The sequence below is a fragment of the Micromesistius poutassou genome (genome assembly GCF_964030765.1).
Source record: "Micromesistius poutassou genome assembly, chromosome: 24".
Classification (NCBI taxonomy): domain Eukaryota; kingdom Metazoa; phylum Chordata; class Actinopteri; order Gadiformes; family Gadidae; genus Micromesistius; species Micromesistius poutassou.
The window spans coordinates 133,856-146,364 of record NC_140294.1 but is presented as its reverse complement, the minus strand read 5'-3'; the positions used below and the strand labels follow the sequence as shown (position 1 = coordinate 146,364).

General features: G+C 60.1%; 1 protein-coding gene across 1 annotated transcript; it reads left to right on the top strand.

Moving 5' to 3' along the window:
* Positions 1–40: 40 nt before the first annotated feature.
* On the top strand, positions 41–12,146 carry LOC311369640 (uncharacterized protein). The gene is made up of 10 exons (XM_084487863.1): positions 41–298; positions 1,165–1,310; positions 1,626–1,707; positions 1,943–2,078; positions 2,753–2,958; positions 3,298–3,440; positions 3,754–3,895; positions 4,116–4,397; positions 4,483–10,138; positions 10,721–12,146. The coding sequence occupies exons 1-10, from the start codon at positions 170–172 to the stop codon at positions 10,729–10,731; spliced, it is 6,933 nt and encodes a 2,310-aa protein (XP_084343989.1). The 5' UTR covers positions 41–169; the 3' UTR covers positions 10,732–12,146.
* Positions 12,147–12,509: the final 363 nt, after the last annotated feature.

Sequence of the window (12,509 nt, the reverse complement as noted above, 5' to 3'; positions counted from 1 at the left end):
CACGTCTCCGTCTACTGCTCATCGTGGACCCCGTCCGACAACTGATTCTGACCGACGGAATCGATCGGTCAGAGACCAGCGCGTCACCGCGTGACGCCAACCCCCGTACGTAGTCACGCCGCGGCTGCGTCATTACGTCGCCGAACTCCGACAGGGCCGGAGCTGCGCTATGGCGGAGGAAGGGGCGACGCTCCCCGAGCTGCGGGGCATGGACGGGCGTCTCGAGAGCCTCTCCGTCAAGTACTCCCGCAACGCGCCGCGGATCGACAGCCGCGCGTTCTGCGCGGACTTCTGCAAGGTAAGGAGCGCCCGGGGCGAGCGGACATGCTAACCCCTCCCCCCCGGGTAGCACGGAGCTAGCAGACATGCTAACCCCAACTAGCACGGAGCTCCTCCACTTTGTTGTTCTGGTACAGCAGCAGCAGCAGCCGCTGCGCGTGGACCTTTAACCACGAGCCGCTGGCGAGCCCCGCTCGGCGCACAGAACCTCACGACACCGGGCTGTCGCCTCACGACACCGGGCTGCGTGTCGCCTGCCCGCCGCGACATGGACCATAACAGCCCGATACCGGACATACTTACCGCAACCCCGCGGTGTATCTGCTACACACACACACACACACACACACACACACACACTCCAGACGACTAGACAGAGTGTGTGTGTGTGTGTGTGTGTGTGTGTGTGTGTGTGTGTGTGTGTGTGTGTGTGTGTGTGTGTGTGTGTGTGTGTGTGTGTGTGTGTGTGTGTGTGTGTGTGTGTGTCCGTCCACTAGTCTGGAGTGTGTGTGTGTGTGTGTGTCCGTCCACTAGTCTGGAGTGTGTGTGTGTGTGTGTGTCCACTAGTCTAGAGAGAGTGTGTGTGTGTGTGTGTGTGTGTGTGTGTGTGTGTGTGTGTGTCGACTAGTCTGGAGTGTGTGGGTGTGTGTGACCACTCGTCTAGACTGTGTGTGTGTGTAGTCTAGTATTGTGTTTGTCTGTGTATAGTGAAGTGTTATAGTGTGTATTTGTATACTTAATATACGGGTAATGTGTGTGTGTCTGTGCGTTCAGTCTGATCCAGGGGGGTCAGGTGTGTGTGCAGTGATGTGATGGACCAGCAACACTAAGGGATGTTTACCTCTCTCTCTCTCTCTCTCTCTCTCTCTCTCTCTCTCTCTCTAGCTGGTGGAGGGGTTCTGTGAGGTCCAGGTTGGCCCCGCCCCCCAGCTGCGCGTCCTGGAGGTGGCGCTCTGCTACTTCTTCAGAGCCTCGTCCTTCCTGCCGCCGCACTGCGACCACGTGCAGCACGCCCTCAGCTCGCTGGCCCTGTGAGCGCTCACCCCCTCGCACACTCGCCCTCTCACTCACTCGCCCTCTCACCAATTCACTCACTCACACACACACTGACTCTCACACACTCACACTCTCACTCACAGACTCACTCACACCCTCAGCTCGCTGGCCCTGTGAGCCCTCACCCTCTCACTCACTCACCCAGTCACTCATCCTCTATCACACTCACCCTCTAACACACTCATCCTCTCACTCACTCACTCTCAGTAGTACCAGTACTAACTGGGAGTTGTGTCGTCAGGAGTGTGTTTAGTACCAGTACCAGTACTAACTGGGAGTTGTGTCCCCAGGAGTGTGTTTGAGCTGCTGCTGTTCTTGGACCAGAAGGAGTTCATCCAGGAGGCCCTCCCCCACCTCACCCTCACCCTGCAGGTCAGTACCCTCCCCCACCTCACCCTCACCCTGCAGGTCAGTACCCTCCCCCACCTCACCCTCACCCTGCAGGTCAGTACCCTCCCCCACCTCACCCTCACCCTGCAGCTTCAGTCCCACCTCACTGATTCCTGGTCTCTGTGACCTCCCTGTCTCCTGTGTCCTCCCTGTCTCCTGTGTCCTGTGTCCTCCCTGGTTTCCTGTGTCCTCACTGGTTCCTTGGTTCCTCTCCTAGGAGTGCCACCTGGCCCTGGCCCGCCACCCCAACCTCTACCTGCTGCGGCTGAAGGCCCTGCTCCAGGACGGGGGCCCCTGGGGGAACCGGGTTCTGCAGGCCGTGCTGCGCGAGGCCGAGGTCCCGCAGAGCCAAGGTGGGTTAAATCATCTCCCGGGACGCGGCTCAGCAAATCAAATCCCTGCGTTTCGAGTTAGCGTTTTGCCGCGCGTTAGTGAATCGGATCCACTAACACACGGGAGAGGAGCAGAGGAGGAAGAGCGGGGTCAAAGGAGGAGGAGGAGGAGGAGCAGGGTCAGGAGGAGGTCACTTAACATAGCACTGTAAACAGCAGCTGTTTGGTTGTTGATACAGTCGGATGACTCCATCTCCTCCTCCTACTCCTCTTCTGCCCCTCCTCCTCCTCTTCTCCTTCCTCCTCCTCCTCTGCTCCTCCCTACTCCTCTTCTGCCCCTCGCTCCTCCCTCCTCCTCCTCCTCCTCTGAGGCGGAGGAGAGAGAACATATATCTGTTTTATATTATCTCTGTTCATTGGTGTCAGCTGACCTTCTATGTTTATGTACCCAAGATACATTAAAGGCTCATCTTATCTCTTATCCTCTGCTCCTCCTCCTCTGCTCCTCCCTCCCTCCCTCCTCATCTTCTCCTCCTTTTCTCCTCCCTCCCTCTTCCTGCTCTGCTCCTCCTCCTCCTCCTCTCCTCCCTCCTCTGCTCCTCCTCCTCCCCACCTCCCCCTCCTCCCCTCCTCCTCCTCCTCTTCCTCCTCCCCATCTCCCCTCCTCCTCCTCCTCCTCCGCTCCTCCCTCCCAGTGGATCGCTTCCTGAGCTCGGAGACGCCGCTCTTCCTGGAGCTGCGGGTTCGATACCTGCTGGTGTCCGGGCGTGGCCGCGAGGCCGCCGCCCTCTCCCGCCGCTGCGCCGCCGCCCGCCCGTCGTCGCGGCAACGGGCCTTCTTCCTGCAGGTGCACCTGGCCTACCTGTGCACCACGGAGCGGTCGGAGCAGCTGCACAAAGAGGTGGGGAGCAGCAGGAGGAGGAGGTGGAGGTGGTGGAGGGAAGCAGGAGGAGGAGGAGGTGGTGATGGGGGAGCAGGAGGGGGTGGAGGAGGAGGAGGAGGAGGGGGTGGTGGGAAGCAGGAGGAGGGGGTCGGGGGGTCGGAGGAGGTGGTGGAGTAGGAGGTGATGATGGAGGTGGTGGTGAAGTGGGGTTGAATGAGGAGGTGGGGCAGCAGCAGGAGGAGGTGGTAGGGGGGAGAGGAGGAGGTGATGGAGTAGGAGTTGGTGATGGAGGGGTGGTGATGATGATGATGGTGGAGGTGGTGATGATGGTGTGTGTGTGTGTGTGTGTGTGTCCAGGTGTGTGCGCTGGGCGGTGAGGAGGTGCTGCAGGTGGTGTGTGGGATGGAGCAGCAGGAGGAGGAGGAGGAGGTGATGCTCCGTCTCTGCAGGGCGGGGCTCCGGAGCCAGCTGCTCAGCGGAGGACAAGCCCCCTCACTACGGTCAGTAGTGCACTGTGTGTAATGTGTGTACATTGTGTCAACGTTGTGTGTTGCAGCCAAAAGATTTGGCTTGTGTGTTGCAAAAAGATTTGACATTGTGTACAATGTGTGTGTAATGTGTGTGTTGCAGGCAGCTTGTGTGTGTACATTGTGTGTAATGTGTGCGTTGTGTGTTGAAGGCAGCTGGTGTGTGTAATGTATGTGTTGTGTGTGAGTTGTTGGTGTGTGTGTGTTGTGTGTTGCAGGCAGCTGGTGTGTGTGTACAATGTGTGTAACGTGTGTGTGTACATTGTGTAATGTGTGTGTGTTGCAGGCAGCTAGTGTGTGTGTGGGGAGCGCTGCACCGCCGGCTGCAGACCTCCAGACCGGCGCTGCTGGAGGAGAGCCGGCTGCTCCTCCAGGCCGCCACCAACGCCACCGCCATCTTCCCCTTCATCAGAGTGCTCCTGCAGGAGGTGAGGCTGCTCTACCCTGTCCTCCCTCCTCTCCTCCTCCTCCTCCTACCCTGTAGCCTCCTCCTCTCCCTCCTCCTCTCCTCTCCCTCTCCGGTAACCTGTCCTCCTCCTCTCCCTCTTCCTCTCCTCTCCCTCTCCGGTAACCTGTCCTCCTCCTCTCCCTCTTCCTCTCCTCTCCCTCTCCGGTAACCTGTCCTCCTCCTCCTCCTCCTCCCTGTAGCTGGGCGACGGCGGGCTGGCGTTCTGCGTGGAGCTCTGCTCCCGGGCGCTGTGCTCCGGTCTGCTGCCGGACGGCGCCACCCGGGCCCTGGTCCACAAGACGGTGGCCGGCCTGCTGCCCCGGGACCTGGAGGTGTGCCGGGCCTGTGCCCTGCTGGTCTTCTTCCAGGACCGCACCCTGGAGGCCTACAGGACGGCGGTCCGGCTGTACTCGCTGCCCGACCAGGAATACCACGCCGAGGCCACTCCCGTCGGAAACCACGTGCGCTTCGACCTCCTGCAGGTACCGCCCCTTCAGCCGGTCGCAGGTCGGTCCTCCGGTTGGTTCGCTCTGCTGCTGTCTCACCCCCTGCTCTGTTTGTCCTCAGGCCCTGAAGAAGGACCTGGTTTTCGACCCGGAGTTCTGGGACGTCGCGGCCATCCGCTCCAACTGCCAGAAGCTTCTCAGCGGGGAGGAGCGGCGCGTCGCCAGGGAGGAGGCGCCGGAAGAGGCGCACTGTACCAAAGAGGCCGCCGTCTGCCCCCTGGCCCCCCCGCCCCCCAACGCCACCGCCCCTCAGCGGTCGGACACCACCAGGAAGCGCCACGAGAACGGCACGGCGCCCAAACGGACGAGGCTCTGCCGTGGCCCCGCCCCGGCGCCCGGCGACGGCTCGCTGAAAAACAAAAGCAAACACACGCCACGGCCGGCCCCGCCCCCGAGGGAGCCGGGGGAGTTCCTCCGGCGCTCCTGCTGGCAGCCGGGCAGAGCCACCGACGGGTTCCCCTCGGCCGCGGGCCCCGGGGAGCCGCGTCGCATCACGCGCTTCTCCGAGAAGAGCTGCCCCAAGCGCCGGATCCGCACGCCGCGCTGGCTCCTGGAGGACTCGGGAACGCTGGAGATGAACGCCCACCGCAAGGGGAAGAAGCTCCGGAGGAAACGGCAGCAGGAGCAGGAGGAGAAGGAGAAGGCCCGGGCGCTGGTGAAAAGGAGTGCCTCCGCTCCTCCGCACAGAACCGGCCCCAAGGAGAAGGACCCGGGGAAGGGCGACCCCGTGGAGAAGCAGAGCCTGACCCGGCATCTGAAGGGCCTCTCGCTGGACTACCTGCGGCCCGCCTCGCCCGCCCGCGTCATCCTGGAGCTCTCTCTGCCCGACAACGAGCTGGCGGACATCTTCACCGAGGAGAGCCGGAGGAACGGCCTGGCCCAGGGGCTGCTGTACCAGGCGTCGGCCGGGCTGCCCGGGCCCCCGCCGGCGGACCGGCCCGTGCGCCTGAAGCACGTCGTCATCCGGGCGTCGGACGAGGTCTCGTTGGCGCGGCAGCTCCACTGCTACTCGCGCCGCAACAAGCATCTGGCGGCGGCGGCAGCGGCCCCCGAGGTCCAGGGCGCGCCCTCCGTGGTCACGCGCTCCTCCTCCTCTCAGGCTCCTCGCACCAAGGGCAGGCCCCGCAGCAAGCCCCTGGTGGAGATGAAGGTGACCATCGCTTCCCATACTCCGGTCAGGACCAGAGCCGGCCAGTCCCAGCTGGTGGACCGGGGCCACGGTAAGGTCCTTAGTGCGGGCTCTCGGCCGGCGGATGACAAAGCTGGCCCTGTGGCGCCCCGCTCCCTGGCTCCTGGGTGTACGGCACGGAGACCGACCCCCGATGCCAACACAAAGCCCTCTGTAGAACATGTAGCTCGGGAGGCCGGCCGTTCAAACGCACGCAAAGACTTGGCCGCCTTGCAAACCGGAGAGGTGTCGGAGTCTGCCCTGACCGACGCTACGGCTGAACGTCCCACGGCCAAGGGGCACGACGACGACGACGACGGCCGACGCGGAGGAGATGTGGTCACAGGACGAGCCTCGGGTGCACACGCCGGCCGTGGCGAGGAAGACCTGCACGGACTGCGGCTGCTGTCGGAGACGGTGAGCGCGTTGGCGCCTCAGTCCATCCCGGGGGCCTCAGGAGAGGCGATGGAGGAGCGGAGTCTCCCTGCGCAGCAGAGCCCAGCGCTGGGCAGCGGCCCGGACTCGCCGCCCTCGGACCGGTCCGCGTGTTCGCCCAGCGAGCCGGACTCCGAGGAGGAGGAGGAGCCGGCCCGGGAGGGCGGCGGGGTCGACGGACGGTCGACCGCGCAGCCGGGGTCTGAGGAGCCGCGCCTGGAGCACCGCTGCACCCTCTGCGATAAGGTGTTCAGGGGCAAGCGCGTGGCGTCGCACGCCATGTTCCACTACCGCAGACACCAGTGCATGTTCTGTGGCACGGTGCTGAAGCACGGCCTCCTGGCCACGCGGCACGTGTCGGAGCACATCGACGCGCTGAAGAGACGGAGAGAGGCGGAGTGCGGAGAGCGAGCCGTTGGCCGTCGGGAGGGGAGCGAAGAGCTCCAGACCACAGGCCCGCCGCCCGCCACATGTGGTCAAAGACGACCCAGGACTACCGTAACGTCCCCTGCCTCAGCCGTACGTTCCCCCTCCGGATCCAGGAGGCTACGCTCTGATGGCAGCGTCTCAAAGGGAAGTCTGACCCCGTCGCCCGGAGCCAAGGTCAACGGACACCTGAAGAGACACGTCCCCGACCAGCAGGGGCCGCCACTGCCGTTCCTAGAGGATAAACCTGCGACCAAACCAACGGACCCCGCACCGAGCGAACCCCCGCGGCCTCCCAAACAAGCCGCCAGACGTCCGGAAGCGGCGTCTGCGGTCGTCACGGAGACCAGCTGCCCCATGGCAGGCTGCCCCTGGCGCGCCGCCCTGTCCAGGAGCTCGGTGGCGCTGCTGTACCACGCCCTGGAGGCCCACCCCCGCGACCACGCCCCCCTGCAGCTGGCCTTCCGCATGTTCGACGGCCAGTGCAGCGTGTGCCTGCGCGTGCTCTGGAGCTTCCAGCACTACCAGCACCACGTGGAGCGCCACCGCCTCGCGCCGCGCCACCCCTGCCTCCACCAGGGCTGCGGCGCGCGCTTCAGGACGGGCATGGAGATGAGGCGCCACTCCCGGAGGCACCGCCCCCTGCAGGCCAGCTGCTGCGTGCCCGGCTGCTCGCGGCTCTTCATCTGCCTCTGGGCGCTGAACCTCCACGAGCGGGAGCACTACACCGGCGGCGACGCCACCGCCAAGCCGGCCGAGGCCCGCGGGGCGGGAGACCCCGGGCCCAGGAGGACGGCGGCCAGGCCGGACCACGGCGTCGCTGCTCCCGTGAAGGGGAAGGGTCGCTTGAAGGTCAGGGAGCGGGCCGCGGAGGCGGACCCTCACTCGGAGGTCAGGGCGAGCGGGGGTTTGGGGACGGGGAGGTCCACTCTGAGGAAGTCTCCGGGTTCCCGGCGGGTCCAGGTAGTTCAGGGTCCCGCCCGCAGTGCGGCCTCACACAAGCTCAGGAGAACACCTCCGAGACAGAGGGCTGGGCCGGCGCAGCCCGCCCCGGGCGCCAGCGGCCGGGGGATGTGCCGGAGGCTCAGAGGCAGGCCGGTCAACCTCAACGCAATCGGCCACAAGACGAAGTCCAGTACGTCGACGGAGTCCAGTACGACCGCAGAGGTTCAGAGACCAGCCCGCAAACGGGGAGCTGGCCGCTTTGTGGCGGACGAACGGCCATCGTATCACAAATCAATGTTGACCTCAATGTCCCACAAAGAGTCGGCTCCTTTGACCTCTACAGAACAAGAACAGTCGGCGCCTTTAGACCAAGAACAGTCGGCTCCTTTAGACCAAGAACAGTCGGCTCCTTTAGACCAAGAACAGTCGGCTCCTTTAGACCAAGAACAGTCGGCTCCTTTGGCCTGTACCGACCAAGAACAGTCAGCTCCTTTAGACCAAGAACAGTCGGCCCCTTTGGCTGCAGACCAAGAACAGTCGGCCCCTTTGGCTGCAGACCAAGAACAGTTGGCCCCTTTGGCTGCAGACCAAGAACAGTCAGCCCCTTTGGCTGCAGACCAAGAACAGTCGGCTCCTTTGGCTGCAGACCAAGAACAGTCAGCCCCTTTGGCTGCAGACCAAGAACAGTCGGCCCCTTTGGCTGCAGACCAAGAACAGTCGGCTCCTTTAGACCAAGAACAGTCTGCTCCTTTAGACCAGGAACAGTCGGCTCCTTTAGACCAAGAACAGTCGGCCCCTTTAGACCAAGAACAGTCGGCTCCTTTGGCTGCAGACCAAGAACAGTCTGTTCCTTTAGACCAAGAACAGTCGGCCCCTTTGGCTGCAGACCAAGAACAGTCGGCTCAATTAGACCAAGAACAGTCTGTTCCTTTAGACCAAGAACAGTCGGCTCCTTTGGCTGCAGACCAAGAACAGTCTGTTCCTTTAGACCAAGAACAGTCGGCCCCTTTGGCTGCAGACCAAGAACAGTCGGCTCAATTAGACCAAGAACAGTCTGCTCCTTTAGACCAAGAACAGTCGGCTCCTTTGGCTACAGACCAAGAACAGTCTGTTCCTTTAGACCAAGAACAGTCGGCCCCTTTGGCTGCAGACCAAGAACAGTCGGCTCAATTAGACCAAGAACAGTCTGTTCCTTTAGACCAAGAACAGTCGGCTCCTTTGGCTGCAGACCAAGAACAGTCTGTTCCTTTAGACCAAGAACAGTCGGCCCCTTTGGCTGCAGACCAAGAACAGTCGGCTCAATTAGACCAAGAACAGTCTGCTCCTTTAGACCAAGAACAGTCGGCTCCTTTGGCTACAGACCAAGAACAGTCGGCTCCTTTAGACCAAGAACAGTCGGCTCCTTTGGCTACAGACCAAGAACAGTCGGCTCCTTTAGACCAAGAACAGTCGGCTCCTTTAGATCAGGAGCAGTCGGCTCCTTTGGCTACAGACCAGGAGCAGTCGGCTCCTTTGGCCTGTACAGACCAAGAACAGTCGGCTCCTTTAGACCAGGAACAGTCGGCCCCTTTGGCTGCAGACCAAGAACAGTCGGCTCCTTTAGACCAAGAACAGTCTGCTCCTTTAGACCAAGAACAGTCGGCTCCTTTAGACCAGGAACAGTCGGCTCCTTTAGACCAGGAACAGTCGGCTCCTTTAGACCAGGAACAGTCGGCTCCTTTAGACCAGGAACAGTTGGCTTCTTTGGCTACAGACCAGGAACAGTCTGCTCCTTTGGCTGCAGAACAAGAACAGCTGAACAGACTTCAAGTGTCCGAAGAACACAAACCTATTTCAGCTGCTCCATCGAATTCCGATAGAGATGTGGCAAAGAAGGGAAGGGTTGCCCATTTAAACAGCGGTCCAAAGACCAAAACAGCCTCTATCGACAACACACCCAAATCAAAGTGCAGAACTCCGGCCAAAATTAAAGATCTCAAAGGCGCCAAGGCAACAAAAACTGCCTCCGTCACCAAGGCAACAAAGTCTCCCTCGGTCGCCAAGGCAACAAAGTCTCCCTCGGTCGCCAAGGCAACAAAATCTCCCACGGTCACCAAGGCAACGAAGGCTCCCTCCGTCGCCAAGGCAACGAAGGCTCCCTCCGTCGCCAAGGCAACGAAGGCTCCCTCCATCGCCAAGGCAAGGAAGGCTCCCTCCGTCGCCAAGGCAACGAAAGCGCCCTCTGTCGCCAAGGCAACGAAAGCTCCCTCCGTCGCCAAGGCAACAGAGGTTATAGCGGTTGCCAAGGCAACGGAGGTTACAGCCGACGCCGAGACATCCGTAGTTCCACAGGGGGCCCTCGCCGCCGGCCCCCTCCCCGCGGGCCCCCCTGCCGGCCCCAAGCAGCGGGGGGTGGGCGACGGCATCGGCTACTCGGTGCTGATCAACGGCGGGGCCACCGTGAAGCGGAGGGCCGCGGACGAGGCCTCGTCTCCGGGAGCCGCTGCCGCCGCCGCCACGCCGTCCTACCGCAAGACGTACTTCCGCGCCCCGCCCACCACCTACCTGGACGAGCGGTTCACCAACATGCCCAAGCGCCGCAAGCACATGTCCATGTTCCGCTCGGCGGCCCCCAGGAGCCCGGAGCCCCGGCCCGCCACGCGCTGCCCCAGCTGCTTCAGCTCCTTCCTCCTGCAGGAGGAGCTGCAGGCGCACCTCGGGGACCACCGCTGCTCCAGCCTGTTCGGCTTCGACTCCGACGAAGGTGAGTTGCGGACACACACTCGGACACACCCCCGCCCGCCGCCTGTAGACCCTCGCACACCTTCAGATACCATCTGCCGACGTCATGTCTCAGTGTGCCGACGTCATGTTTAAATGTGCCGACGTCATGTTTAAATGTGCCGACGTCATGTTTAAATGTGCCGACGTCATGTTTAAATGTGCCGACGTCATGTTTCGGTGTGCCGACGTCATGTTTGAATGTGCCGATGTCATGTTTAAATGTGCCGACGTCATGTTTGAATGTGCCGACGTCATGTTTAAATGTGCCGACGTCATGTTTAAATGTGCCGACGTCATGTTTCGGTGTGCCGACGTCATGTTTGAATGTGCCGACGTCATGTTTGAATGTGCCGACGTCATGTTTGAATGTGCCGACGTCATGTTTGAATGTGCCGACGTCATGTTTGAATGTGCCGACGTCATGTTTAAATGTGCCGACGTCATGTTTAAATGTGCCGACGTCATGTTTAAATGTGCCGACGTCATGTTTCGGTGTGCCGACGTCATGTTTGAATGTGCCGACGTCATGTTTGAATGTGCCGATGTCATGTTTCCCCCGCAGACAACAGCTGAGGATCCCGGGAGTCACCTGGAGGCCGGGACCACCAGGACCACGGCGAGGCCTGGACCACCAGGACCACGGCGAGGCCTGGACCGGCGGAGACCAGGAGACGTGGGGTTCTGGGGTGGAGGGCGGTGATGGGGGGGGGAGGTGGAGGGCAGTAGAGCCGTGGGGGGGGTGGGAGGGCGTAGAGATGTAGTATTAAAGTGCCTGGCCGGACGGACGCGTCCCGTCCCGGCTGCAGAAAGCTGTGAAAGAGACTGAAGCCATATCACCTCCTTCACGTTTTGCGTTTTGCACTCGGCAGTCGACTGACCTTCCTTCGGGTTCTTTTCTTCCGCGTTGATACTTGAAATATTTTGTAATAATAATGTAAAAACCAACGGTGAACCTGGCGTTTCATCTTTTTATTTAAGCCTTCAGGGGGAGGAGCTTGCACTAGACTCACTGTGGGCCTCGACAGTGAGCGGATGAAATGGTTGACGATGACGCTCTGCTTCCACTGCAGTACCGCCGGCCGCCAGCAGGGGTCAGGGGTCACCACAGGGCTTTTTATCACAGGGGTCATCTTGCATTCGAACCGGTTCAACATGCGTCGACCACCGATCTAGGGCTGGGCGCTATATCCATATTTGGAATATGTCGATATTTTTTCAAACGACACATGGGACGAGACGCTATCGTCAACATCGATATAGTTAATTTGCGTTGAAGTGACGCATTTTCTGTTTTCCCGCAGTTTCGAGCCGCGCCTGCGGCCTGCTATTCCCTCGCTCTGCTTACCTCTCCGTCCCGCTCTGCCTCTGGCTCACACACAGTGTTGCCAGATTGGGTCAAATTCCCTGCATCACGTGGTCACCAGGGTTGCCAGATTGGGCGGAAAATTGGGGCCCGAATCTGGCAACGCTGCTCACACACACTCTGCCCTGGCTCTTCCGCTCACGTCTCACTTCTTGAAATCTGCTTGAAATCTGCTTGAAAATATCGAGATATGACTTTTGGTCCATGTCGCCCAGCCCTAGTGTCAACGCGTCCTGTGAACGGGGTCACTGCTGTGTCAAGACGACCACCGCACTGCTTTACTGGGGTCACTGTAGGGTCACTGAAGGGTCACCCTTGGATGACCTGGTCACTGTTGGATCACTGTAGGGTCACCCTGGGGTCATCGTAGAGTCGCACTGGGGTCAGTGTAGGGTCCCCATTGGATCGCACTAGGGACTCAAGACTTCAGGAAATCAGGACTGTCTGGATTGACCGTCTGTTTTCAGGACTGTCTGGTTTGAAGACGCATCTTGTGAGCGTTTCTAATGAGGCGACCGGTTTAATTTATTGGCAGGCTTTATTTTCTATCTTTTGTAAATATTTGAAGAGTTTGGCTTATATATAAGTATATACAAGGATGTATTGTATCTGGGTGTCAGGCCTGGGATTTTATAACACTGAATCATAATAAAACTAATTCAGCATTCCTGTTGGATTTAAAACCGTAAACCTCTCACCATTTCTGGAGTTTTCTTTTGTATTCTTTGGCTTTGTCAACGTTAATATCTGTCTATCGCACTATCCTGTTCACGTTACCGCGCTTTAGTTAGATTAATACCATTATACTGATCCTTTTAGGCATTGTATGTTGAAGTAGCATTGATAAGGGGGGGTAAATTTTATCGTAGAATTTGTAATATTCTATAGCTCTAGACAGAGTCAATACGTTGTTTAGTTTAAGTATTACAGTGACGTCATCGTTCACCGTTTCTATCCAGTTTCTTCATCACTTCGTACTTCGGAACAC